Below are 28,000 nucleotides of genomic sequence, written 5' to 3'. Positions count from 1 at the left end.
AGCAGGAAGAGGAAGAAGAGGAAATAAAAGACCGAAACAAAGAAATGTTCAAGAAGTGGTTTCAGGGCAAGATCAAGAAGGTGATTTGCTGGATTTAACTGGTGAAGCGGGTGATACAACATTGTCGGTTGGTGATGATAGTTGTTGTGACGTTAGCGTTGTTCGATGGAGCGTTGCGACTGAGGCTGGGGTGAGCTGCGTCTGGAACGGGGGTGGGTGGTTGGAAGCGTTTGATTATGATTGTGGCGGACTGGGAGACAGCTTTGGTGAAATCGGCGACTAGACACTGTCGGCACAAAAGAGTGAGCTTGGAGGTGGATTTGATCATTTGTTGCTTGATGGAATGTATCAGTACGGTGCGGTTAATGCGGCGGTTAATGCTTATGGAAGTAGTGGGAGTGCGAGTAGCGTTGCGTTTGGTTCTGCAGGAAGACCAGCAGGTAATATATACAACCAAAAGAACGTTTTGCATGGAACGGCCCCTTCCAAAACATAATGGATCGGTCATGGTTAATTTATCACCTCATTATATATAGTAATTCTTTTGCAAAAATTAGGATACACAAATTTATTTTTGTTTAAAACCAAATTAGTTTCTAATATTGGTTTATTCGAGTTATTTGACACGTATATTTCATTCTGAATTATATGGTTGTGATGCAGCCTCAATGTTGGCACTGCCCGCGCCGCCACCAACGTCCAACGGAAACGGAGGCAGGAGTCTGGTGACCATGGACCCGTTCGCGGCGTCTCTAGAGGTGGTTCCACCGTCGTACGTGCAGATGAGTGATATGGAGAAAAAACAAAGATTGGTAATGGAAGAACAAATGATGTGGGATCAATACAACAGAAATGGAAGACTAGGTCACATGCAAAACCAACAACAACATTTTCATGTTCCATACTCCATGGGACCTTATTCTTACACACCTCACTACTGATTTTTTTTGTTTCTTGAAAAAAAAAACGCCATGTTTGATCAGATTGTCTTGTCTGATGTAAATTGCAACTCTTCTAATTATTTTGAATTCTGATATCAAAATAGCATACTTTGTATCAAAACTAAGAGTTGACAAAAATATTTAAAAAAGAAAATATATACTACCTTTTTCTTAACAACACCAAAAAATCTGATCAAACACACATACGTTGAGTATATTTGGGCAGCAGTTTCCCTCTACCTGGACATGATCAATCTCTTTTTGTCACTTCTTGAGTAATCAAGTCTTTGCAAAGATAATGATTAGGAGGATGAGGTAATCAAGGCTTTGTGATCTTTAACAAAAATTATAAATAAGAAAGTGTTGTTTGTATATATTCATGGTTAAGCTTCACATGTCCATGTGATAATATAGGGAACACAGAAAACAGAAACAGTGGATCAAGAAACGATTGTAAACGAAAATGCCAAAGTATGTGTGTAGTGTAGCTAAAGGACATTCACGGGAAGGGTTAGACTTTTTTTTCAAAAGAAAAGAAAAAGAAATGGGATAACTTAAACTAAATGCTTCAAAACTATATAATTAAGCTTTAGGATTTATAGTTTAGATTTCTAACTTGGAGTATGGAGTTTGGATGTAGACGATCTTGTTTGTTTAAAAAAAAAGTATATATATATTCTCTTTAATTTTTTTTTGTTAAGTGTACTATTTTGATATTAGAATTTAATTGTCTGAATTCAATAATATTGATTTTGAACTCGTTTTTTTGTTTATTATAACTATTGACATGTTGGTATAACAATATTTTTCCTAAATAACTCCACTACTATAAATATATATACACTATTATATTCAGTTTTAACATTAATATAACTATTTATAAATATCACTGATAGAAGTTGAATTTTAACTAATCAATAAAATATAAGTATTCGCATTACTATTTTTACATGTAATGTAAATATATATTAGTTGTAAATTAAAAGTAATATAAACATATAAAATATGTTTTTTCAGTAAACAAAACATATAAAATATGTGATGTAAAACACTTTCTGTATGTGCAAAAAAAAAGAGTAAAACGGGGAAGCCTCGAGCTGTGTGTTGAAGAAAGGGAAAGCGAATGTTTTGAATTCTGAAATGCTCCAAATGCAAATCGACAAAAAGAAAATAATGGTAACGAGAGTGATCGATCCAAATTGGGAAGTCTTGTAACAGCTCATGCTGCTGCTTCATTTTAATCATATGTCTCTTAATTATTTAACGATTTTTGTACCAAAAAAAAAAAATTATTTAACGATTTTCTTATGCAATTGTTTCCGTATAAGTCTAAACATCTCCTTGGATGCCTCTGTACGTCAAAGTTGTAACGTAATGTGAGAAAAAACAAGTAGGTTTAGATTAAAAGTGCATGAAATAGCTTCTAATTGCCATTTCAAAATATCTAACAAAAGGTAATATATATATATAAGTTGTTATAACAATTTAAGCTGTAGAAAAAAATATACAATCGTACCCAAAAGAAATAAAATAATGTGAAAATCTGGATCTTATTTTTACGTAATATGGAAGATATTTCTAACGCTAATACCTTATTATTAATAGAAAGTACGTAGCATAAAGTTTTTCCTTTGGTATTCACATAATATATAGTTAACAAAACAAAAAACCAATAATCATTGTGGGTCCCTGTGGAAATGAAAAAAATGCTAAAGTTTCTTGACTCCTTTTCTATAAAAACCACATCTTCCTCTCTTCTCATCACACTCGAATACAAATGAGACTTTGCTTTTGATCAGTCTCATTCCATAAGTTCTTCACAGCAAAGAAAATACAAGAATATGTGCAAAAGGGCATTACATTACCCCCAAGTAGAAACCCCTCCACCACACATCCTTTTGAAATCACTAAAGAACACTCTCAATGAAATCCTTTTCGCCGACGATCCGTTCCGAAAAATCAGGAACGAACGTCGAAAACGAGAAGAAAAAGATCGAGTTAGTGTTGAGACACTTCCCGATCTTGGAATGGGCTCGTGGTTACAATTTGAACTACTTGAATCAGACGTTATCTCAGGGATCACGATAGCAAGTCTTGCTATTCCTCAAGGGATTAGCTATGCTCAACTCGCTAATCTCCCTCCAATCCTTGGTCTTTGTACGTTCTCTTCTTCTTATAGTTTTTATTTCATATTACAAAGAAGAGTTTCTTAATTAATTATTTAAGAACTCTAGTATTACAACGATACTTATTCAGTTTTGGTTTCAAATTACTTTTGGTCTGAGTAATTAAAACTCACTTTGGTTTTGGTTTGGTATATTGTGTGTTTTTTTACCGGTAGATTTGTTTTTAACATTAGTCTATATGAAATCTACTATATGCACATACTCAAAATATCTAAATATATGTATGGAAATGTAGACTCGAGCTTCGTGCCGCCGATGGTTTACGCGATAATGGGAAGTCAAAAGATTTAGCGGTGGGTACAGTAGCGGTGGCGTCGCTGTTAACGGCGGCAATGCTGGGAAAGAGGTAAGCGCGGTGGAGAATCCAAAACTTTACCTTCACTTAGCTTTCACCGCCACTTTCTTCGCCCTCATGCAAACCTGCCTTGGCCTCTTACGGTTAGTTAATACCCCAAACCATACTTATAAACATTACTTGAAAATAACAATAACATGACTTATATACATGAAAAAATATGATGTCTATAATTGTATTTTATATCATGAAATCATCATTTACTTAAATTAAACAAGCATCACAGAAATGACCGATCGAATGTGAGTCTATATATTAATATTCTTATTTTCTTGAATTACAGTATTATTAATTTTATGTTTGGCACAGTTCTGATGTTATATTATTAATTAATGCTCTGACATAGTAAAAAGCCTTAATAAAAGTGAGAAATGAACATTTTGCACCTTGTCTTGACTTTCTGAATATTTTTGCTCGTGCATGATCTTTTGATTTTCTTATAAGCATAAATAAAGAATAGAGATTCTTTTTGAACTATGAGAATAGAGATTTGATACTCCATGCATAGTATAAACATAAAGATAAGGGAATGATCCATATTCGATTTTGATGAAAACATGTCAGAGTATGACAATATTAATAACAAACTTCACGTGAAGGAGTTTTTTTTTTTTTTTTTCCGTCAATAGTTTATTAATTAATAGAACGGGCCAAGCCCAGAAACAATTACAACAGAAGCCCACTAAACCAGACGGGCTAAAATTCGTTACACAATTGGGCCCAATCCAGCGGCCCACCTTGAGAAACCCTAGACACACACGGGAGAGAAACGCGGCCGCCTCGCATATCCGTCTTTTCGTCACGAGGACACGTGTCAACATCCTCGACGTCGAGGGTCACGTGTCACGAGATCAACACGACACACCCGCTTCTCGTCCTCACCGGAGATCTGACCTTAGGATCAACCGGCCACACCGGGACTCCGCAGATCCGAACCTCTTCACCGTCAAGAGCTTATGGGACTCTAAAGCCGGAGAGAATCAATCGCCGTGGCGAGATCTCATCCACCCCCGTTCACCGCAGCAGCCCAAAGCCTCGCATGCAACCTCACTCTTTCCGTCGGAGATCATCCTCTCCTCCGACGTGACCAGAAAAAACTCAAAACCGCAACTAGACGCCGAAACTAAAAAGAAAAGTCGGAAAAATCTAAACCCTAAAAGACTAGGGGACTGAAGCCGGCGACGTAAAGCTGTGATAGCCTTTACCCCCCGAAGCTAGATCCGACGACGGCGGAACTAACGAAGCTTCCCCGCCGCGGAGACAAAGGACCGGCGGCGACGGATCTGTGAGAGCCTCCATCTCCCGGAGCTAGAACTCGAACTATTGACCCCCCCCCCTCCTATCCGCAAACCCCGCCGCGACTCCCGTACCAGCACCACACCGGTTGGTGGCTGATCTGAACTCCGGCAAACGGCAACCGAATAAGAGAAAGAACGACATGACCGGATGTTTTTACCGAAGGGAAAAGGGCTCCGGCGACGGCACGGTCACGCGCCGGCCGACCGCCGGATCCCCTTTGAGAAGACTTTTCTCTCTCTAACTTTTCTCTCTCTCTATGTCACGTGAAGGAATACATAAATTACATTATTCACGGGGGTTTATTCTCTTGATTAGTGTCCAAGATCTGTGTTATCATCCGTTGTTTCTCTAAATCAGTGGTTTTCTAAGATATAAAATTTAATTTTTGATCTTTTTACCATTTTAAGATTGCAAGTGGCATGAGGCATTATTGTTGTTATTGTTCACGGGATGTTTTTGTCATTATTGTACCGACCGATTTAAATTCCTTTCATTTGCTTAAAAATGCAAATTAAACGATTTTGCTTACATAATCATTTAATTTATACAGAAACATGGTCGGAATTAAAATAGTAATACATAATGTATCATTTTAAAAATATATGCAGTGGAGATGGGAGAGTGGAATACTAGGGTGTTGCTTTCCTCTTTTTCCTTCTTACAACCAAGTACATTGTAAGTTTTAACTTCTTCATTAATGTATAAAAAATAAACACGTATATTAGTATATACCTTCATTATCATGTATGTGTACTTTAAATAATATATAACAAAATGATTAATGTAACTGAAGAGCAAGAAGAGACCAAAACTATTCTGGATATCTGCAATGGCTCCACTTGTTTCTGTCATTTTTGGAAGCCTCTTCGTTTACTTCCTCCATGCCCAGTTCCATGGCATCCAAATTGTACGTCTTTCTTCTCTCTCTCTCTTAGTCTAGCACATGCGGCAAAAACGTACTATTAGGTTTAGTTATTTATTTGCGTATGCGTTAATTAGCGTTATATTTGACACTTATAGCTTAAAAAAAATGAAACTGCAGCTTATAACATATTTTACTAAACGCAAGCGAAATTGTTTTTTTTTTTGGCTTTATCACTACAAACTAATACTTTATGAAAAAATAGAAAATGTTTTATATTATTACTTTGTTTCGATCATGTCAATGCATACAAAAAAATAGCCTGAGAGACATGATTGAGATCAAATGCTAATGTACTACTAATATTATTGTTTGTTGTGGGAGTAGATTGGAGAATTAAAGAAAGGGATTAATCCACCGTCCATCACACATCTGGTTTTCACGTCACCTTATGTCACGCTGGCTCTTAAAACCGGCATTATCACTGGAGTCCTAGCTCTTGCTGTGAGTATTTCATAAAATATTGACTATTTATATATATATATATATATTTTTTTTTTTTGTAACACTTTTTTTTATATATATATATCCAAATTCTCTATATATATTCTTTAATTGCTTGTAATTACTTCTACTCAAATTATCTATAAATAGGAAGGAATTGCAGTGGGGAGAAGCTTTGCAATGTATAAGAATTACAACATAGATGGTAACAAAGAGATGATTGCATTTGGGATGATGAACATTTTTGGTTCCTTCTCCTCTTGCTATCTCACTACCGGTAACATTCAATTTTTCATTTTCAGCTTATTAGGATATAATTAACTTATCAGAAGAGTTGGTGCAAGTTGAATATTTCTCTTGTGTAATTATTTTTCTTTCTTTCTTACTAATACAAACACCAAGGTGGTCAAATGATGATTATACTTATAACAATACATAATAAAAGGGGTCCCTAATAACAGTGTTTAGAAAACGGAGAGTTCAAAAAAAAAAAGCCTAATTAAACGGATGTTGAATAAAAAAAACTAAATTTTTATTTACTCTTCAAATGATATTAAATAATAGTATGAGATTCCATAATTTAGAAATAACAGAATTTTTTATTTATCATAACAAAATTTTATAATACAATATATTAATTAAACTAATTTACAAATAATCATTTTCTATTTTTTAATAATTTTTAGATCGTCTAGAAAAAATAATGACCATGTAAAATCTAGGTTCTAAATGGTGACAAAAAAAATTAATTAATAGAAATAGTAAATTTCTATTCATTTCTTAATATTTTTACCATTTATGAATAATTTTTGTTAGAGATAGTACTTTCTCATTTTCTTAAAAAATTTAAGAAATTTTGGAATAAAAAAATTCTTTATCAAAATTGATAAGGAGCAAAAGTAATAATAAAATTCTTTTCTTTTGAAAAAAAAACTTTTCTTTTGTTTCTGTTCATTTATTATTATTTTAATGATACCAGCCCGTTTAAGTGTGTGTAAACAGCTGCACCTATGTAAAGTTTTTCAGAACAATGCATAATAATAATGAAAAAAACACAAATAATTTCTTAATGTAGGACCGTTTTCACGTTCCGCGGTGAACTACAACGCCGGTTGCAAAACGGCGGTATCAAACGTGGTGATGGCGGTTGCAGTAGCAGTAACATTACTGTTCTTAACGCCATTATTCTTTTATACGCCGTTAGTAGTTCTGTCGTCTATCATCATCGCCGCCATGCTCGGACTCGTTGACTACGAAGCAGCCATGCATCTTTGGAAACTCGACAAGTTCGATTTCTTCGTTTGTCTCTCTGCTTTCCTCGGCGTCGTTTTTGGTACCATTGAGATTGGTCTCATCCTCTCTGTACGTATAACTTCCTCTACGCGACTATAATATCATTTAGTAACTTAAATAATGCAATAATTACAGCACAAATTCATGTTTATATAAGCAAAAAAAAAAATGAAAATAAATTTCAGGTGGAAATCAGGTGAGTGCTGAGGTTACTGTTGTTGGGAAGACAAAGATATATTTTTAATGGGAAAGATTCAGAACACAGAGATCTATAGGAACATTGAACAGTACCCTCAAGCAACTACTCTCTCTGGCCTCATCATTCTCCATATCGATGGTCCTATTTACTTCGCCAACTCTAGCTACTTGCGAGATAGGTTTATAATATTATTTACTTTATAATAATTTATCAAATCTTAGCTATTCTTACGTGAATCACATATATAAATGATGTGTTTATGTTCAATGTTTTGCTAGAATTGGAAGGTGGATCGATGAGGAGGAAGAGAAACTGAGAAAGAGTGAAGAAAACAGTCTACAATACATCATACTTGATTTGAGTGGTTAGACATTGATTGCTTATTTTGAGTTTCTAAAACCATTATGCATAATCAGTTGATATATAAGTTTTTTCAATTTAAACGTTAGATCCGAACTTTGAAACATCTTAATCTTGATTTGAAAATGTGACATTATATTATATGAATTTTAGCTGTGGGGAACATCGACACGAGTGGTATAAGCATGCTTGAGGAAGTCAACAAAATACTAGGACGAAGAGACCTCAAGGTTAGTCCTTCAACTTTTTCCTTTCAGATTAAGTCCCCAAACATCTATTGATTTCACATTTTGGTCCTCTAATTTTCTCAGCTAGTGATAGCAAACCCAGGAGCAGAGTTGATGAAGAAGCTAAGCAAGTCCAAGTTCATAGAGACCATCGGCAAAGACTGGATTCATCTCACGGTAGCAGAAGCCGTCTCAGCCTGCGACCACATGCTCCAAACAGCTAAACCGGACTCACCGGAGAAAATCTCCGGTGTACCGGAATTCAACAACGTTTAAGATGGTTACAAATTAAAATCTCACATTAATATATTTTCACCAAGAATAAAGTCGAAAAGCTAAGAGTCTGTCTGTTATTCAAATTTTCACTACTTACTACTATTGCGTTCAAAAACATAACGCTGTTAAATTAAACCATTTTTCACATGAGAACTTATTTTACTTGTAAGTCAAGTAATAATAACATTCACGGAGACGTCGACTGCTGAGCGCAGCCGCAGAACGCAGTCCTCTTCTTCGTCGTCTTCTTCATCGTCACGCTTCTCGATCCACCATAGATGTAATCCCTTAGAAGAACTTTGGACTTAGTATCTGAGACCTTAGACTTAGCTTTACTCTCTTTCTCTCCTTCAAGCTTCATCAACAGAAACTGAATCCTCTGTATCTCCAGCTGTAACCTCCCAATCTTCTCCGAACCTCTTCTCGCGTGTTCCGAGATCCTCCTGCTTCGGTTCCCATCCTTCTCTGACTCCACCTTCGTGGACAGCTTCTCGTTCACGTTGAACAGCTTCTCCACCGCTTCCTCTGCTTCCTTGAGCTGACCTTTGATCGTCGCGTACTCCTCACTCTCCTCAGTTTCGACTTTGATTGTTAAATCTTTCACAGTGATCTGAAGATTCTCCAGCTTCTTTAAATCCGAACCGAGTCTATCTAACACCTTCCTCTTGTTCACTTCTATATTAGGATCCATGAACCCGTCGAAAATCTCTAGCTTATCTACAACCAACGACTCTTCAGACAAAGACTTACCTTTCGCTTTGGCTTTAACCGCTGTTTCTGTCTTGTGAGTCTTCACAGGCTTTAACTCAAAGAAACTGTGGCTATCAAGCTCCAAGGTGTCTCTCTTGCTCGTGATCTCGTACGATGATCCATCAGAAGTTTGGTCAAGGACTATATCTTTCGTTACGATCTCGATTTCGTTGCTTTGTTTCCGAGTTTTGCCGCTCAGCTTCCTCATGCTTCTCCCACCACCACCACTATCGGTTTTTAATTCTTTGACTTGCTTCATCGCTGTCTCGAGCATAGAGTAAGCGTTAGAGTTCTCAAGGAGCAAAAGCTTTTCCTTCTCCGTGATTGCCTCTGCAATAGCTTTGATTCTTAGACACATATCTTCCACCTTGAGGGATTCATTCATTGAATCATGGCCCTGGTAAGAGAGATGAGACCAGTTCAAACAAGTTTCATCCGAATACAAATACAGTAAAAACTCTATAAATTAATAACATTGTATTGTTTGTATTTATATAAATCTTATATATATTATTAATTTATAACGTTGTTTAAAATTATTTTATCGATTTGTGTTACATTTTGAACCGGTCCTAACTTTGGACCGAATAAACTAATAAATTTAGCGTGTTTATTAATTTATTAACTAACTTTATAAAAGGATAAGATAAATTTACCTTTGAAGGTCCATTAACGAAAACATAATCCTCCAAAGATCTAATGCTTTCATTCAACAAGACAATAGCTCTACGCTTGTCCACATCCACGCTTCTACTTTTAAGACCGTTGTAAGCTTCAGCGACCTCATGAGTCATTGTTTTATTCAACGTTTCATGTACTGCTAAGACCTCCTTATCGCAGAAGAACGTTGCAGCTTGAGACTCCCACAGTTCAACTCGACACCTCTCTTTCAAAACCTCCCTTTTGACTTCCTCAAGCTCCTTCTCCTTCTCACGTAACCGATCCTCTAAACGATCTTTTGCTGATCTGATGGAGAGGAGGTTTCTCTTCAGCTGAAGATTCTCGGTTTCTGCGTCTATCAACTTATCAATAGTCTTCCTCGCCGTGCTCTTCTCAGCTTCTGATTTAACCTGTCGGAAGAACTCAACAAGGACGAGTTTCTCAATGGCGCTGTGGTGGTTCTCTACGGAGAGTGACTGACAAGCTTCCTTCAAGGTCTTGAGCTTTCCTTTGGCTGCTCCCAGCTCAATATTCAAATGAGAGATAGAGTTTTCCAGCGCATGGTTTTTCTCAACAAGCTTCTCCACAAGTGCAATCTTCTCGGTCTCATTACATTCTCTTAAGTTTGAGTTTTCCTCTTTAAGACAATACATCTCTTGCTGCTTTAGTTCAACTTCCGCTTCAAGCTTCAGTATAGTTTGCTTTAGACTCGAGACATCCTCTTGCAAACTCTTCACTGATGCTACCGAAGAGAGAGATTCAACCTTGGCTTGCTGAATCTCCTCATGCATCTCGTTGTTTCTCTTCTCCAAGTTGTTGATGATTTGGGACTTGCTCCGAAGCTCCGCAGCTAAGTTATTTAGCTCCTCTTGAGACTGAGAGTGCAACTGCTGCAGCGTTTGAAACGCGGTTTCGGCTTCCTGGAAACGCAGATGCTCTTCTTGCACGTTACTCCACAGCTTTACCAGCTCCGTTTGCATCTCCGTGAGCTTCTGGCTTTGACACCCGAGTTTCTCCAAGAGACCGTCAAGCTCCGAGTGGAGATTCTGGTTTGACCTCTCGAGCACAGTGCATTTCTCCTCGGAGAACTTTAGTTTAGCAGCTTCGTCCTCCAACTCACTGCTAAGCCTTTTGGTTTCTTCTTGGGTGGAGTAGAGTTTTAATTTCAAATCCGCGATTATATTCAAACACTGTTGGTACTGAAGCTCCGAAGCTTCTTTATCCTCAGTCAGTTTGGAGATAGTTTGCTTCAAGTTTACAACTTCTACTCCAGCCAACTCAGCCCGCTCGTTGATACCCCATGCATCTTCCTCAGCCTTCCTTAGTCTCTCTTCTAAATTAGCTATTGTTGTCAAGCATTGCTTGTAATTGTCCAGAGCTGCTTCCTTGTCAGCAAGGCTCTGCTTCAATGCGAGAGTCTCAGCTTCAACTTCTCCAGCATCCTTATGCGCTTCTTCCAAATCAGCTATCCTTTGCAGGCATTGCTGATACTGAACAAGGGTGGATTCCTTTTCAGACTCTAGCTTCTCAATGACTTGTCTTAGTATTTGGATCTCAGCTTCTGCGCTCGATGCTTTGTCATTAAGTCTAGCTGAGTCCTCTTGCGCACGAGAGATTTCGGATTCTAGGTTCGAGAGTCTCTCCAAGTTCTTTTCAAACTGAGCTAAGGTGGCTTCCTTTTCAGCTTCCATTTTAGAGATGAAGTCTTTTAAAGCTGCAACTTCAGCTTCAGCTTTGCTAGCTCGTTCGGTTTCGGAAACTGTTTCATCTCCATCATCAAACTTGAGTCCTTTTCTTGCTTTCCCAAACGGAACATCGTCTTCACCTCGAGCTCGGATAGGAGGACGCATATCCGGAGTTTGGGGGTCACCGTCAGCACCAGCATGAGACTCATCGCCGAATATGAAGGAAACTTGGTTGGGGAGCTCTTCTGCTATAGTCTGATGAGCCTTATGGATCACGACGGTTGCGTGATTATATCTTTCGGCCAATGCGCGGTACGCGCGGTAAAACTCTTCGACCAGTTGCATAAGCTCAGGACGTTTGCGGTAATACATCTCAGCTCTCCTGGCGAAAGAATCTGCATCTTCCTCGAGTACCTTGATCATTTTCTTCACGTTACTATCCATATCTGCGTCAAAAGAACAAAGACTCATGATTTTTTCTGGATCATATTATTATAATAATTTTTTTTTAAAAAGTCATCCGCTATACAGTAACAGCTCTGGCTAAAGGTCATCCGCATCAAGAGTCTCTTACGAGTGAGAGACTCCCAATGCGGATGTTCTAAGGCCTTGTTGTCTCTATAGACACTAAATCATGTTTTTTCATAGGTCAAAACAAACCGCAAGCTCAGGTACTGAACGATGCTAAGTGAAATATTTGTCACAAACATCCAATTTTTAAAAAAAAAAAACTACATAGACATAAGCATACTCTCAAATTTATAAAAAAAAAAATTGTTGAATTTTTTTATAAATAGCTCCTTAAATCTCAAGACCGGCTCTGCTCAAGCTAAAAGCAAAGTAACACTACATGTGTATACCCTTTAACAAGATACGTACCTGCAAGATTGTCCTGAAGCCATTTAGAATTCTTGGGGGTATTGTGACTATCCCACCACCATGAATACATACGTTTCGAGTTACTCTTTGCCACAACCTCCATTTTTTTAATACAAACAACCAAACCACAAGGAAAGATGTGTATACACCAAACTTCCTTTCTCTCACGCTCTCTCACAACCTATTTAAAAATATTCCTGGAAAAATACAAAAAATCAGAGAGATTGTCGAATAAATAAACAGTTAGACGAAATGAGATTTTATATGATATGATTTATCATATAATATATATATAATTTCATGCTCTTAAGTCAAACCTAGAGAACACGTTTCTAGTCAGAAAATGAGACGATCACACATGAAAACATGAATTATATAATTCATGATATATCCAAAACCATGATCAAGATCTATCTAACGAATCGGGAAGCAATGAAGTCGAGTTCGTACCACAAGAACACAAAATGGAATCGAGATCGCTCGTCGGTGTGATCGAAGATGCTTTTGGAAGAGCACGCGCGCTTAGTCTCTTCTTAGATTCTCTCAGTGTAGCTTCGGCTTCCTCATCTTCGTCTCATAATATCTTCTTCTAGTAGATCTCCTTCTCTCTCGGGCGTTTATGCTCTGTTTCTGTGAAAGAGTTTTTGTGTTTAGGTTTATTAAAATGGGCTTTAGGAGAGAGAGAATGAAAAATTTAAATAGTAAATGACGAAAGTACCCTTTATGCACGTATTAAAATGGTGTTCTCGGGATTGCTTGGGAGATTTGGCTTCCTAGATTAATGTAATTTACGCTTTTATTTAAAACAAAATTTAATGGTAATTTACGCCATGAATTAGGCCTGTGCTATTAATTTTCTTAAAAACAATTAATGCTACATTATCAAGTTTTATAAAATATTGCACAAAATTAGATGGCAGGTTGGATTTTTTTCTTCTTATAAATTTCACACACTATACATTACCAAGATTTCTATAATATACAAAATTAGATGGCAGGTTGGAGTTTTTCTTCTTATAAGTTTCATATTAAAATAAAATCTGTAAAATTTATTTCCACCCTTTTAACATACCTTTTCATATAAAACGTACTTTAAATTGATATTTTAAAATATGTATTAATAGATAAAAAATTAGTTTAAAATCTTTTGCGGATATGAACCAAATAATTTATTTTATTGGATAAAACAACTCATGCTGCTCTTTTGGCTTAATTTAAAAAAAAAACAAATAGAGGAAAAGCAATGTTTTTAAACCCGACCCGGACACTGAACCGGACTGCTTACCGGGTTACTGGATCACGGGGTCGACCGCAGGTGAACCGCGGGTTAATAAATTAATTAATTTTATTATATAATAATATATCAGGTATGTAAATAAAATTATAGAAACTAAAGATTATTATTTTCTAAATTTTTTAAAACATAAAATAATAGTTTGGATATATATATATTTTATGTTTAAAATTTAGAAAATGCTTAACTTTAGTTTTTATATTTTTATTTTCATTTGACATACAAAATATCAAAAAAATAGTTTAAACTATTTAAAATTTTCTCGAACAAGATAAGAGCTATGACATCTAAAATAAATAAAAACATAAAATTTATAAATATTTAAATGTCTAATATGAATAATAATTAAACTACAAATACAAAATAAACCAAAAGTAAAAGATCATTGTAATAAATTATCAATAATGGAAATAAACTAACACCAAATAACATCAACTACTTTTGGTTCTCTCTACCATCGTTCGTTTTATTTTATTCAGGTGACATAGTGAAATCTTCATCAAAATCTAAAAATCACAAATATAAAACTAAAAAAAGAAAACATAACTTCGTTTTTTTGTCAATACCTAATTTCTTAATTGAAAACTTAGAATATAAAACTAAAAAAAAGAAGTAAATGTTATTTATTGGTTCGACCGATGGTTCAACCGGTACTGAATTCCAGGTTTTACCGGGTTTTTGCAGATTTTTGCGAGTTTCCAAATATTAGGTTTTTCACAAAACCCAAATCAGATTTTTTCTGGGTTACTGTGTTTACCGGTTCAACTGCGGATCCGGGTCGGGTTTCAAAACACTGAGTAAAAGAGAGAATCTTTTAGAGAAAAAGAATCAGAAAAAGGAAAAGGCAAAGGCACAGAGATGCGTATGCGTATCAGACGACGAGCTTTGGGGGCCACTTACGCCACACTTTTATATTTGTCCACGTTGGACACACCACACCCACGCGCAATCTATACATGTCATGGAAGTCATGTTCTACTATTAAGTTGATTTTTTTAAGTTTTTGTTTTGTTTCAGTGTTAGTTTTTAACATTCAAATTCGTTTTCAAGTTTTCTGAAATTTAATTTGACTTAGAATATTAAAATAGGCTAAATTTAAAACTATTTACTTGAAAGACAAAACGGTCCACAAATATTATTTTACATGGTCCACAAATATTAATCTAGTTTTACAAAAATGGAGAAATTAAATATGTATGCATATATACTTAGCGGCTACCACTTTTGATGGCAACCGTTGGAAGATCGACAAAAAGTATTATAATTACTTCAATCGTATATTTGATTAAATTAATTGTGAAAAGCCATTGACCACATGCCTTTAAATAGCTTGTAATAACCAATAACTATAGTCAGTAGCTAGCCCATTCACCGGTTGCAAGTGTTACAACTAATTCATTTTGTCAAAAATAAAATAAAGAGACAAGACATTTTACACTACCGTATGGATTTTTAATTAAAGAGAGAATCAACTCTACAAACAGCCCTTTTTAGATCACAGTTTTGAAAATCTCCATTGTATGTTTTGAATAAATTATCCAAAACATATAGTTCTTGATTAGTTTATAATTATAAAAAATATATGCCCCTTTGACATATCAACTTGTCGGTATTCATACATTGAATATAATTATTTGCTAAAAGGAAGAAAATGCCACCAAAGTTTCCTTTCTTGTTGAGGTTGGGCCCAAGAGTAATAATGAACCATCATGTTTCCTCAGAAACCAAACTTATATAGAACTCTCAGACAATGATCATCTTTTAACAACCTCTCTCTAGTCGGTCCCCAACGTCTATTTCTTTTTTTTTTCTTTCTCTCTCTTTCTTAACATTGTCACTAATGGTAACCTTAGCTTATCATCATAACTAAAAGTAATGAAATTTTTGTCTTTTTAGCATTTAGAGAATTCTCCTAGCTGTTGGTTGCTTGTATATTGCCTCCGGTCTGACATCATTGTATGGCTTTGTCTTTGTAATGATGTTGTGTTTTCTCTCGAGTGATTGAAGGAGTTGTGTAGTGATGAGGTTATACAACCTAAAGCAAAAAGCCCACTAAGGAACTGAAGGTAGTTCAATGGGCCTATAACAGAGTTTTCGCGTAAAAAGCATAGTCCATCAAAAGATCGCCACTTGTACATGAACCTTTTCTACTACCTTCTAACTTGTTTGTTGCTGTGAAGTATTATTTGATTTGAAGACTTTAAAGCCATAGAGAACGATAAACAAAACCATACAGAATGATACTAATAATTGTAGGGAACAAGGGATACATCTCCTTCAACATTGAAAACCCAAAACAAGATAGTAAAACGTGAACAACACTGTCACAAACTACAGACAAAGACGACGAGAAACATACATACACAGAGACAATACTTGCCACTGCGTAACATAGCAACATAACCAAAGATAGTAGAGAGACAAAGAAACTACGATGAAGCATCTAAAGCAGAGCGGAGTAGCAGCTTCTATAGGTCCCTGTTACAAAGCCATAAAACTTATATAAAGCTGCACATTCAGATTCATTACATGTTAAGAGTTAAAGAGAGCTACAAAACTTACATGGTGAGCAGATTAGGCGGGATCAAGAAGAGCCTGAGGAATATCTTTTCTTCAGAAGAAGTATCAGCTTACATCAGGATTGAATCTTTACCAGTAGAGACACTCTAAGACAAGTCACAAGAAAGAACTTCCTATTCCCTTCTTCCTTTACAAAAAAAATCAGGAAAAGAGCTGAAGAGGAAGACCACTAAACACAAGTAGTAAGGGTTTACATCTTTAAGGCTAGACAGAAACGCAAAAGAGAGGAAGAAAGATAAGACTCAAAGGCATGAGAGTAGACAAAGGGGTATGGACAAGGAGGGAGAGATATAAGAAGAGGAACCTAGTTACTAATCTAACCCACTTAAGAAAAGAAGCCAAAGGGACAAAGACTGACTCTAAAAGAGAAACTATACAAAGGTGCACCACCACCATATGTTAGAGACTGGTAAACTTTTCAGCCATCCTATATGCTAAACCAAGAATCAAGTCTTCTCTATAACCAACCACCTGCTCCACCATTAGTAACACCTCAAATCTGCATAGGAGAACCACTAACTGCTTCTGTGTTCCATTTAAAAGCTATTAAACAAACTCAAACCAGCTTGGTGACTAAAACACCTTATTCATATATCCACAAAACTAAACCCCCTGTTCCCCCTAAAGACTCCCTGATCTTTACGCATCTGCAAACTCAATATTGAGCATGCGACGCAGCGTCATAGTAGCAGAGACAGTACTGTTAAAAGGGTTATCATCACCAGACGAGGTTGGAGAGACCGGAGCAGACTTGGCAACTTCAGGAAGATCAACATCAGGGAAGGTCAGAGAGGCCGTCCTCTTTCCCCGGAGAGAGAACTTGGGGATGGGAACAGAAGTGGGTGGCGGTGAGTTGGAGTAAGTGGGTCCTGCCCACAGCTCAGAGTAAGAAAGGCTTCTCCTTTCGCCACCAATAGGGATGGGACTGGTTCTAAGAGACGGCAAAACTGACTTGGGAGAACGAGGAGAGTGAAAGTGAACTCCTTTGGTTGTTGATGAAGAGGTTGTTCTCTTTGGTGGTGGTGGCCTTGGAAGCAAACCAACTCCGGAGTGAAACGTTCTGCAGTTGATTTGCCTGAAAGTTTTTGAAGGAGGTTTCTTCTCGTAATAATGTTCTTCAGCTAAGATGAGAGTTTCCATTTTTGAGATTAAATCAAGAAGCTTTGTCTCTTTAACTACCCCCAACAAGATCACTTTTTTATCTAATCAAAACCAAAACACTTCACTCCTTTGAATCTGAGCTCGTCTCCAAAGCTGCAAGCAAACAGTTTAAGGCCATACAACACATGGAGGAAACAAAGTTAATCATCACATACAGGGAAACAGATACTGTAAAGGGAACAAAACGTAATCACTCACCTGTAGAAAAAGGCTATTGAACCTGAAGATTAGAGAAAGATGATTTCTTTTACACTAGAGGATCAGCGATCTGTTAAGAGAATATCTATTTAGAGTTTTTAAGCCTCCGTGAAAACACACGAAGATCCTACGGATCTGAGAAATGGGGTTAGAGAGAAAGGAGATGAGAGAGAGGGGAAGATGAACAGAGCATTTGTCCTTTTAAGTAGCACTGTTACTTCATTGATTCTGCTGAGAGGAAATTACGGTAATACCCTCCAATGTATTCATTTGACTATTATGTCCTTCTCCGTTTACATTATTTACATTCTAACTTCAATTACTGTTCATAATCGCATATTTAATAATCCCTTTGAAAGCGAGTTTAGTCAAATTAAGAGACCTTAACGTGACATTATTTTATGTTCATGCTTGAAGTGTAATAAATTGACAACAATTAGTACTAATAATTAGAACATGTTGACGTCAAAAAAAAAAAAATTAGAACATGTTAACATCGCTTTCTCTCCCTCCTCTCTCTCTGTCTAAACCGATATTTTATCCAACGGTAACAAAGTTGATTTTTACATTTTTTAATTTGTTTTCGAAAATGAATAATTGAATATGGTCCAGGTACTCTCCTCGGTAGGGTCTTCTGATGACAAGATATTGCACTTATTGAGAAAAGATTCAGCCACTGCATAGTTCCACAAAAGTGGAATCATAAACTATAGGAATTGAAACCCAATTATTAATATCTGCCTGTAAATTCTGGGAATTATTATTGCACTGGATAATTATAGAGAACCCAATAATTTATGCTTGTTTGTTTCACAGCTCCAAAAATAGAATTGTGACAATAATGGTGACAATAATGGTGACAATGATAACATGACCACAAAGACATCCCCTCAAATATCACAAGTCACTCACAACAACAATAAGAGATCAAAGCTCATAAGGAAGATGACTCGGTCACCAACATAATACCATTTGCAAAGCTTCAAGAATCAGAAAAATATGTTTTCGTGCGTCTGATAAGCCAATAAGCGGGACATAAAGCGGATGTCCTAACTGAGTCATAATTTAAAACAGCTGTAATACACTGAAGCCATAATCTTACATCTTTAACAGACAAAATACAATCATTAAAACGCTCCACAAGCAATCACCAAAGTCTAAAGTCATATCAACACTTAAATCTTAATCTTATAGTCTATGAAGCTCAAGCATATTGCACATGAACAGTTGCAGGTCCCTAAAGTCCGTATCTTTCATCTTTAAACGCACAAGCACAATATTGTGATACCCACGCATAAACAATGAAACCCGTTATCTATAAGCCATATAAAACACGATTCTAATCTATGAAGCTCAATCAAAATGCACAAGAACAGTTGCAGATCCCTAGAGTCCAAATCTTTCATCTTTAACACACAAACATATAAACTATGAAACTCATTATCTATAAGCCATATAAACACACAATCATAATCTATAATCTCTGAAGCTCAAACAAATTGCGTAGGAACAATAGCAGATCCTTAAAGTCAGAATCTTCCATTTTTAAACACACAAAGACGATAATGTGACACGCATAGCATATTAGAACTGTAAAACTCAGTAACGAGCAAGTAGTAAAAGCATAAGATAAGTACCCACACAAGCAGTAGAAGGGAAGCTAAGCAAATCAATCATCAGCACCATCAGTCTTCCCAGCACCAAAAGGGTCATGATTCGGACCCAACTCTTCTCCCATATGGCGTTGCACAAGCCTCGACAAATCAGACATCACCTTAGCCTCGCGCTTAGCCTTCTCCTCATAGTTAAACATCGCCAACGCCCGTTTATCTTCAGCACTGTAAACCTGGTTCTCCTTCCTGATACGAATAGCATTCATCCTCTGATGCCTACTCCCACTCATCACGTACCCAAGATCCTCAAACCTCTGAATCTCATCAGCGTTGAGACCCACTTCTCCTCTACGTGGGATACGTTTCCCTTGCTGAACATACTGAGCTATAGCGTCTCCTTCACCGGGTCGTAAAGCACCACCGTAGCTGATGTGTCCTTCGGCTTTAGGTAACGGCATTGGACCCACCTCACCTTCTTCTTCTTCATCTTCTGGTAAAGCTTTCTTCTTCGATTCAATAATCATCTTCATCTCCTCTTCGTCAAGCTCAGGCTCCTTCCCCGCTTCTTCCAACTTCCCCTTCGAATCAGTGTCCTTCTTGCTCTTTGATTTGCTACGTTCTTCCCCAGAAGACGAAGAAGCGCTAATCTCAGATTCATCATCAGAATCACTATATCTCCTCTTCCTCCTATGTCCTCTCCTCTTCCTACTACTCTTCTGCTTCTTCTTCCTCCTCCTTCTCCTCCTATCTTCCTCATCCGAATCATCATCACTCTCGCTATCACTATATCGTCTACTCCGCTTACTCCTAGAGCTCTTACTCTTCCTCTTAGATCTATCAGACTCAGATTCCGACTTACCAGACTCAGATTTCGGATCTTCCTCGTCCTTCTCCGGAACCTCCTCGTCGGCGGCGTTCTCATCGGACTCCACCTCGTTGGGATCTCTAGGCGGACTCGGCGTGTTCCTCCAAATGCAGTGCTTACCAGATTTCCTCATCTTGAGGCGTTTAAGCCTCCGGTACTCCTCGTGACTCAATCCTTTCAGCTCTTCGTCGGAGTCTGAACCGGATCTCCTCCCTCTACGGTGGTCTCGGTCTAGGTATCCTTGATCTCTCCCGAACCTCCTTGGAAGCGAGTTCATCGTCACTCTCCAACCCTAAAATTTCAATCCGAACGTAACCGTATCTAATTAGGATTTGAGTTCAATATATATGTGTACATTAAGGCCCATCATAAAAGCCCAATTAAAAGAACCTTAGCGGAGTTGTTTCCTTATTGTTGTTGAAATGAAAAAACAAAATTCATTATTATACCCATAAACATTTGTTTTGTTACAAAGCACCCCGTAAGTTTAATTAGAGTCAATACACATAGTAATACTTTTACAAATTTTAAATTTAATTAGTTACACTACGTGAAAAAATTGGAATTTTGTAACTGAACCAATGCTCTTACATGATTATAGTTACTATAGAATACTTTTGTATTAACAAATTTCTGGTCACTTTACTATAGTCTTACCCTTCATACACTAACCATAGAAATATAAGGAAGATTTTGTGAAAATTATAAGTTTTTATAAACTATAGAAATTTTTATCACACACGTACATGTTCTCCACTATTTGTATCTTCTCAACTCAAACCTCTCGCAAGAACCATCTTTAGGATCATAGGAAACGAAGTTGTCATCATGAATCGATAAAGAACAGACCTTTCGGTTCAACGAAGCCGTTGTAGTCGAACACCACATGAACTCCCTCTGCTCCGTCGGAATCGGCGTTGTTTCATAACTTTGGTTCGTTTCTTTCCTTAGGTCCAATGATCTTGCTTGAATCTTGCTATAGCCTTCGATAGCGTATAGCTTAGTCCCCACAAACCCTACGCTCATGTCTGGTTGATACAGCTCCAAACCCGGTCCTCTATGAATATTGTCGGTTTGGAAATCAAAGATCCACACGGCTGAACCGTCTGATCCGGAGATGATGAAAATCTCTGGACCAATAGCGATGACCGCGGAGACGGGCTGGCAATATAATGATTCAAGAGACAGGCATATACTAACTGATTCTCCCTATGGCTATTCTTGCAGAGACTGAACCATTTTCCAAGATGTGTAGGATCGGTTTTGTCAATAAAACAGAGAAAGACTGAATCTTTACTGAGGATACACCGAGTCTTGTGAAGCTATGGTAAACTAACAAGATGCCATAGCTTCTTCGACACACAATAGAGCGCAATCTAGACAAAATGTTCCAGACTGCGTCCTTTGGTAGTGAGAGAAAGAAAGGCGGCATAGATCATATGGAGATCACCTAGAGCAATATCCATTGATCGTTATTTTTTTCAAGTTCAGAAATTGTTCAGTATTTATCTGATAATTCATAAAATTAGTCTATTTCTAATTTTAAACATAAATTTGATATTTTTAAGAATTCGATGACATCTCTAATTTAACAAAATATAGAATATGAAGCGACGACGGAATCCGTATTTTATTGTTGTATTTTAATATTTGAAAATCTAAACTTAATCTAGTGTTATTAGTTCTATGATTTTAAAACTTGTATTTAAATCATGTGTTACTGCCTATTGGTTTCATAATTTATAAATTCTATTCAAATCGAATGTTACCCAATCATACTAATTTACTTATAGAATTGATTTCAAAATAGATTTGTATAGATTATGTGTTAAAAATACAAAAACTCAAATCCCAAAGAAAATTTTCAGATTTGTAAATAGTAATTAATATTTAGATGTTAAATTTTAAATTTTGTATATTTTACTTGGATTTGTAAATATTTTGGGTCAATCATTGTTCATGAGGAAATGTGGCATCTGTTATTTTGGCTAAATGTTGAAGTTTTGGCTCAATCATTGTTCATGAGGTTCATGAGCGAAGGATTTTCTGACCTATTAGTTTATGATTTAAGTCTTATCTATAGATCTTATTGGATGCTGCGTTAAGAGATGTCTTTTGCAATTTGTACAGTCGTCTACAGAAAGCTCAGTTCACCAAGCAGACCATTGGCTTTCACATTCTCATGGAACTTTCCTCTGTAGAACTTCATCTTAGTCTAAGGAGACCGAAAAGATTATATCAGGAGACCAAAAAGATAAGCAATCAATATTACCATAGATTTTAGGAACTGATGTCAAGCATCTGCATCTACATTAATATGTTTATTATCACTAGATCTTTTTTCCGCGCTACGCGCGGATTATGTCTTATTATATTTTATATTTAAAAATGATTTGGATTATTTTTCACTAAAATATTCATAAAATATGCAAAAAAAAGTAATTGACAGTAATTAGCGATGTTTGGTTGTGATTCTTTAGGTTGATGAATTCCACTTTATTTCTAACTATTGTGTATTTTACTGCATAATTATACACCTATGACTTTAGCTTCATTTCAGACAAATATATAAATATTTTTTTATAAATGTATTCTATTTCAAAAATATTTTTACTATATGTTTGATAAATATTTGAATGATAATAGTTTTTGATAACTAATCAAATTCACTCACCTAAATCTTTAAATCTTGAATCAATATCTTTTTTTTTAATGAACTTACTTTTACACTATTATATAAGCAAAAAATAGAGTAAAATTATATCATTTTACTCTTAATTTTATTTTAGAATAAAAATATAAATTGAAGTTGAAAATGCTCTAAAACGAAAAAAAAAACTTACTGCAGGGATATAATGAATACCTATGTTTGAAACTGATCCAATGGTTTTTTTTAGAGCAGTTTGGTGAGTCGTTACAAATATCTGCATTTCTTCTTATGACTCATTGTTATGTTTCTCTACTCTTTTGTATCATATGGTTTTTTAAGTACTATCAAAAACTGGTCTACGCTGCCCATTGTTTAAAAAATATTATTATTATTATTATTATTATTATTCTGGTTAAACAAATGGTTAAACAAAATGAAATTAAATTTTCAATACAAAATTTTAACTGACACAATGTATGTAAAAACAGTTGGTTACATTATTGTAAACCATATTTATAACTGAAGAAATACCTACTTTTCTAAAATACCTTGATGAAGTCTATTAAAATAAGAGAGTTGTTCTTTCTAGGTATTAAAGTGTATGTAACATCCCTTACTTATTCATAAACAACCTTAACAACTTCTGTTTTTTTGCATATGAATTTGGAGATGTGTGTCCTTATACAGTGTATTGCCTTATAACATTTGTTTGTACTGTTTGCTAAGTATATTGTTGTTTTTAGTTGACCTTAGGACATTTTCAACTCTACTACATAATTTATTTCAAAATAAAATTTGGAGTAAGAAATGCTATAACCTTATTCTATTTTTATTTTATAATAGAGGAAACATGGATAACTCGATAAATAGAGTAATTATTTTATTTTTTTTGTCTATTACTTTATTTTCACTCCATTTTTAGAGCATGGTTAGAGAGTAAATTCAATTCCATTATAAAATTACTTTATTTAGGAACAAAAATGAAGTTTTATATTGGAAATGTTCTTAAAGATATATGATGTGGAGTTAGCCTATATTTATTACCACTGATATGTACTACAATATCTGTAAATTCATAAATTCTATTCATTTTCAAAAATTTCTTCTTGTTTATATGCTTTTAAAAATAAGAAATTTAACTTTAACCATTTGTCCATATTATTGTTTGGTTTTATGTTTATTACTATTTTTTGAATGACTAAACTGATAATAGTAATACATTTTTTATCTAAGTAGATTAAGACCATTCCTAATTTATCGATCTATTTGTGTGATTTTATATTGTTCTCAGACGGTTTATGTGGGCAAATAATTTAAATTTTCATAGAGTTACAGAAAATAGAGTGTATATCTTTCTTGTTTATTTTTTTGTACTGCATCCGTTTTTTTATTATTTGGAACTACCCTTTTTTTACCACCATTCTGCATTTTAAATTATATTCTTTTGACTAAATATTTTAAATTATATTACTGGATTGGAAAACGTTTTGGTATTATAGTAAATTGAATTTTTTTTTTCTTCGCCATTTTTTTGAAGAGAAAAATAGTGTTGAATTTTTTTATTTAACAGATCTTAAAACTAAATATTAAAAAAATTTAAAATTATATAATTTTTACTGTATACTTATGTGTTTCACTTAATAATTTAGTTTTTTTAAATAACTTGTAAACTATTTGTGAATGAATTTATTTGGAAAATATTTTGGTATTATAGTAAACTGAATTCTTTTTCTTCACTATTTTGTTTTGAAGAGAAAAATAGTGTTGAATTTTGTGATTTAATAAATCTTAAAATTAAATATTAATTAAATACAAAATTATATAATTGTTAGTGGATACTTTTGAGTTTCACTTAATAATTTGTTTTAAAAAAATAACTTGTAAACTATTTGTGACTGAATTTAATCATCACAAATATACAATCAACTTACTCCGGAATTTATCTTAAAGTTTGTACTTGTATTACATTTTATTTCGTAGTCGCTTGAACATAATTTGCATTATAGTATATAATTTAACTTCGGAAATTTAATAGTACAATAAAACTCTTAATAATATTGGAACTATGATAATTTATTAATTTATAGAGCTATTAATTTAGAGAAATTTTCATTTTTAGACTTATATTTTAAAAATATATTATATTTAAAAGAAGGAATGAATGCTTTCATAATAATATATATTAGGTAAAACTTTATAGATTTGAAGTTCATCAATATTTATGATATTATTTGATACTAAAGTAGACCCTCTATAAATTAATAAAAAATTCCGGTCCCAAGTTCGGCCGGTTCAAAATATGACACAAATCAATAAAATAAGAAGATAATATGTTCTTAGAAAATCCTATGTAAATATATGGTCTCATTAAAATCATAAATTAATAATATATCTATATATACATTTCATATAAGTACAAACCAAATATTATATTATTGATTTTATATTCACAATAAAAATACTTCTATTTTTTCATAACATTTCAATATATTTTGATAATATTTAGTAAAATTATATCGAAAAACCACATATAAGTTATATAAAACATAAAAATATAAACCAAGTAATATAATAAAACAATTTGAAAGTCAATTTTCTAAATTTTTTATTTATGTATATATGGTATAAATAAAAATAGAAAAAAGTCGAAAAGAATCGAAAAAGAAACTTTTTGTAAATTAATATCTCTATAAATTAACATAATTTCAAAGTCCCAACATTATTAATTTATAGAAAATAATGTTCAATTTATAGATGTTCTATTGTACATTGTATGTATGTTGAATACATATGGAAGTATACAAATGAGTTTTTATATGTAATTTGATAAAGCTACACCAAAATATTGAAATGAAAAATAATAATTAGAGAAACAATTCATTTTGAAGATTAATAAATTACATACCACTCTTAGATCAAATTGAATCTACTTTACATGTTTTCCTAAAAAGATCAATCCTTTTTTATAAAAGGGTCCATTAAGCTATAAAAATACCAGTAATCTAGGTATAATTCTGAAACGAAGAAATAAGTCACAACTTGCAAAACACTTGGAAGAGGAATTGGCAAAGAACGCAGGAAAAACTTAAATAGGTCTTTACCAATTTTGAAAATCACTAAGGAAAAGGTTAAAAAGCAAGTACAATCTTACCGACTAACGGCAACTTACGCCAATGAACATAATTCCAAAAACATAGTATAATTACAAAACACAACTTTGGTTTCCTTAGTTCCTAAGCTGAAGCTTACTTCTGTAGCCGGACCCCTACAAACAATAATTGTCAAAACTAAATAAAGATAGAAGAAATAAATATGGATCATGGATAAAAATATTGGAGAAAGATAGTTGCGCACCTTGTCATCAAATATGAAAACGCCTTGGGACTTATTTTGTCCATTCATCATTTAACAAACAATTTAGATAACACTGTTTGATTGCAGAGATAAGTGTTCATATATAACCACTATCTATCAGAAAAGATTATCATTTCAATATAATATTAAATATTTAAATAAATTAATAGTAAAGTATATAATCTAGCTTAATAAGCAATAATGGTAAGCAAATCTGCGCACACAACTATAGAAGTTGCTGGAATAAGGAGAGACACTTACAGCCACAAGTTTAAGAGTCTGATCTTTTTCCAGTTTCATCCTTACCACCTGAGATCTCCGGTTCGGGTCTTCAGCGTCCATCCACGAAACTCAAATTCGAGAACCGGAATGCATTCAGCGAGTAACCCAGCACGTCCATCCAATGCGCCCAAAACAGTTTATCCCCTTCCCCACTCGGAATCATCTCCTCTATCGCCTTACCTAACCCCACATCCTTCGCCACGTGTTCGTCGCAACATCCATCCGCAACCGTCGTCTCTCTCATAAACTCTCTCTGAAGCGTAACCGCCGAAATCCGATCGCACGCCCCGGTGTTCAGCCGAAACGTCAGCAATCTCTTCTCGCCGTCGCGCAGATCGTAGAGACTAACGAAGAAGACGCCGCACTCGCCGTTACTCCAAATGCATTTCTGAAACACCCATTTCGATTCCGATTGACTGGTTCAAAAGCAATGTGTGGATTCCCTAAAGAACTGTAGGAGGAGACACGCTTCAGAAAATCTTCATAGCGGCTTCAGAACAATGGAGCCATGTGGATGTGTGATATATGTTAGGTTACATAAACTGGCACTATCAAATTGAGGGGTTTGAGAAGATTAGGTCATACCTATTCTTCGATCAGAAGCAGGTGAAGGCCGATTAGCATCCCGACTTTAGCGGGATATGGGCTTCTCAAAAGTGAATCAACTTGACAGGCGGCGACTTTGTCGAAGTAAACAGTCAGAGATCGACGATTTGGAGCGTTTTAGGGCCACCATAGCGATGGTTCAAGGATTTGGAGTCTATATATATATATGTATCAAAGAGAAGTTGGAAAATGGATTGACATGTAGAAGTTTGAGCATACTCTAAACGGCAGAAGATGAAGAAGAGGTAACAGATGGCTAGGTAAACTTTATGTCAATTAAATCAGAATCTTTACAGTAGAGAAATCTGAAAAGGTTGTAAACGGTGGCTGTGATTAATTAATTTTGCCCGTATTTTGAATAATAATGATATGTATTTTGGGCTATAATGATGAGCCACGACAACACAGAAAATCAGAAGCCCATAACTAAGTTGGCCTGCGAAAATTTTGTGTTGACTAACAGCAGACTGACGTGGCAAAATGAAACTTCATTATTGGTTGATTTTTAAAGTGACGTGGACACCTTTCCTGTGGATTATATATCCCTTTTATTATAGGATAGATTGCAGCAAATATGTACAGACACGTTGAAGTATTGCGAGATGATTAGAAAAACAAAAAGAGAGAAAAAAACAGAGAGGCAATCACAAACACGGGAACAACCTCACACACGCATAAACAAAAGAGAACTCTCTAGCCTACAAGTAAGAAACGAACTCTGCATGCACGACCACTTGATGTGTCAAACGAAAGCGCTTCAGGGCTACTCTGTGTTCTTCTCTTCTTCTTCTTCCTAGTTTGAGATTTGGGGTAGAGATTATAGATCACACGCCGTAAAGTAGGGGAGAGTTCCTTGGTCCTTCTCTGATCCTGGTCCCTTCTCGAATGTCGAGCTCTCCTGACCGAAAGGTCTTTCCTCCT

The 28,000-nt window shown here is 35.1% G+C and overlaps 6 protein-coding genes and 1 long non-coding RNA gene across 7 annotated transcripts; 2 read left to right on the top strand and 5 right to left on the bottom strand.

The window, feature by feature from the left end:
- Positions 1-288: 288 nt before the first annotated feature.
- LOC125598918 (putative clathrin assembly protein At4g02650) lies at positions 289-1,101 on the top strand. Its single transcript, XM_048772631.1, has 2 exons — positions 289-440; positions 664-1,101. Exons 1-2 carry the CDS (start codon positions 344-346, stop codon positions 939-941), a joined length of 375 nt encoding a protein of 124 aa, XP_048628588.1. The 5' UTR covers positions 289-343; the 3' UTR covers positions 942-1,101.
- Positions 1,102-2,767: 1,666 nt separating this feature from the next.
- LOC106439310 (sulfate transporter 3.2) lies at positions 2,768-8,649 on the top strand. The gene is given in 16 exon segments (XM_048772633.1): positions 2,768-2,920; positions 2,922-2,997; positions 3,000-3,098; positions 3,363-3,401; positions 3,404-3,473; positions 5,332-5,338; positions 5,415-5,456; positions 5,575-5,688; positions 6,031-6,147; positions 6,298-6,424; positions 7,223-7,513; positions 7,626-7,678; positions 7,681-7,817; positions 7,918-8,003; positions 8,153-8,229; positions 8,311-8,649. Coding segments are annotated over 16 exon segments (1,665 nt in total). The 5' UTR covers positions 2,768-2,782; the 3' UTR covers positions 8,503-8,649.
- LOC106426743 (protein NETWORKED 1C-like) lies at positions 8,513-13,155 on the bottom strand. Its single transcript, XM_013867471.3, has 4 exons — positions 12,927-13,155; positions 12,477-12,673; positions 9,909-12,043; positions 8,513-9,649 (listed from the first exon to the last, which is right to left on the bottom strand). Exons 2-4 carry the CDS (start codon positions 12,577-12,579, stop codon positions 8,690-8,692), a joined length of 3,198 nt encoding a protein of 1,065 aa, XP_013722925.2. The 5' UTR covers positions 12,580-12,673; positions 12,927-13,155; the 3' UTR covers positions 8,513-8,689.
- Positions 13,156-15,984: 2,829 nt separating this feature from the next.
- LOC125598919 lies at positions 15,985-17,939 on the bottom strand. The gene is made up of 3 exons (XM_048772632.1): positions 17,710-17,939; positions 16,333-17,604; positions 15,985-16,248 (listed from the first exon to the last, which is right to left on the bottom strand). Exon 2 carries the CDS (start codon positions 17,488-17,490, stop codon positions 16,990-16,992), a length of 501 nt encoding a protein of 166 aa, XP_048628589.1. The 5' UTR covers positions 17,491-17,604; positions 17,710-17,939; the 3' UTR covers positions 15,985-16,248; positions 16,333-16,989.
- Positions 17,940-19,165: 1,226 nt separating this feature from the next.
- LOC106426772 (NF-kappa-B-activating protein-like) lies at positions 19,166-20,524 on the bottom strand. The gene has a single exon (XM_013867502.3). The coding sequence runs from the start codon at positions 20,462-20,464 to the stop codon at positions 19,379-19,381; it is 1,086 nt and encodes a 361-aa protein (XP_013722956.2). The 5' UTR covers positions 20,465-20,524; the 3' UTR covers positions 19,166-19,378.
- Positions 20,525-20,943: 419 nt separating this feature from the next.
- Positions 20,944-22,396, bottom strand: LOC125598920 (F-box/kelch-repeat protein At2g44700-like). The gene is made up of 2 exons (XM_048772634.1): positions 22,364-22,396; positions 20,944-21,348 (listed from the first exon to the last, which is right to left on the bottom strand). Exons 1-2 carry the CDS (start codon positions 22,394-22,396, stop codon positions 20,944-20,946), a joined length of 438 nt encoding a protein of 145 aa, XP_048628591.1.
- A 3,523-nt stretch (positions 22,397-25,919) lies between these two features.
- LOC125598921 lies at positions 25,920-27,611 on the bottom strand. The gene is made up of 2 exons (XR_007332804.1): positions 26,192-27,611; positions 25,920-26,102 (listed from the first exon to the last, which is right to left on the bottom strand). It is a non-coding gene; the product is annotated as an uncharacterized LOC125598921 (long non-coding RNA).
- Positions 27,612-28,000: the final 389 nt, after the last annotated feature.

This window comes from Brassica napus, unplaced genomic scaffold, assembly GCF_020379485.1.
Source record: "Brassica napus cultivar Da-Ae unplaced genomic scaffold, Da-Ae ScsIHWf_1809;HRSCAF=2445, whole genome shotgun sequence".
Taxonomy (NCBI): domain Eukaryota; kingdom Viridiplantae; phylum Streptophyta; class Magnoliopsida; order Brassicales; family Brassicaceae; genus Brassica; species Brassica napus.
This window is presented reverse-complemented; position numbering and strand designations above follow the sequence as displayed.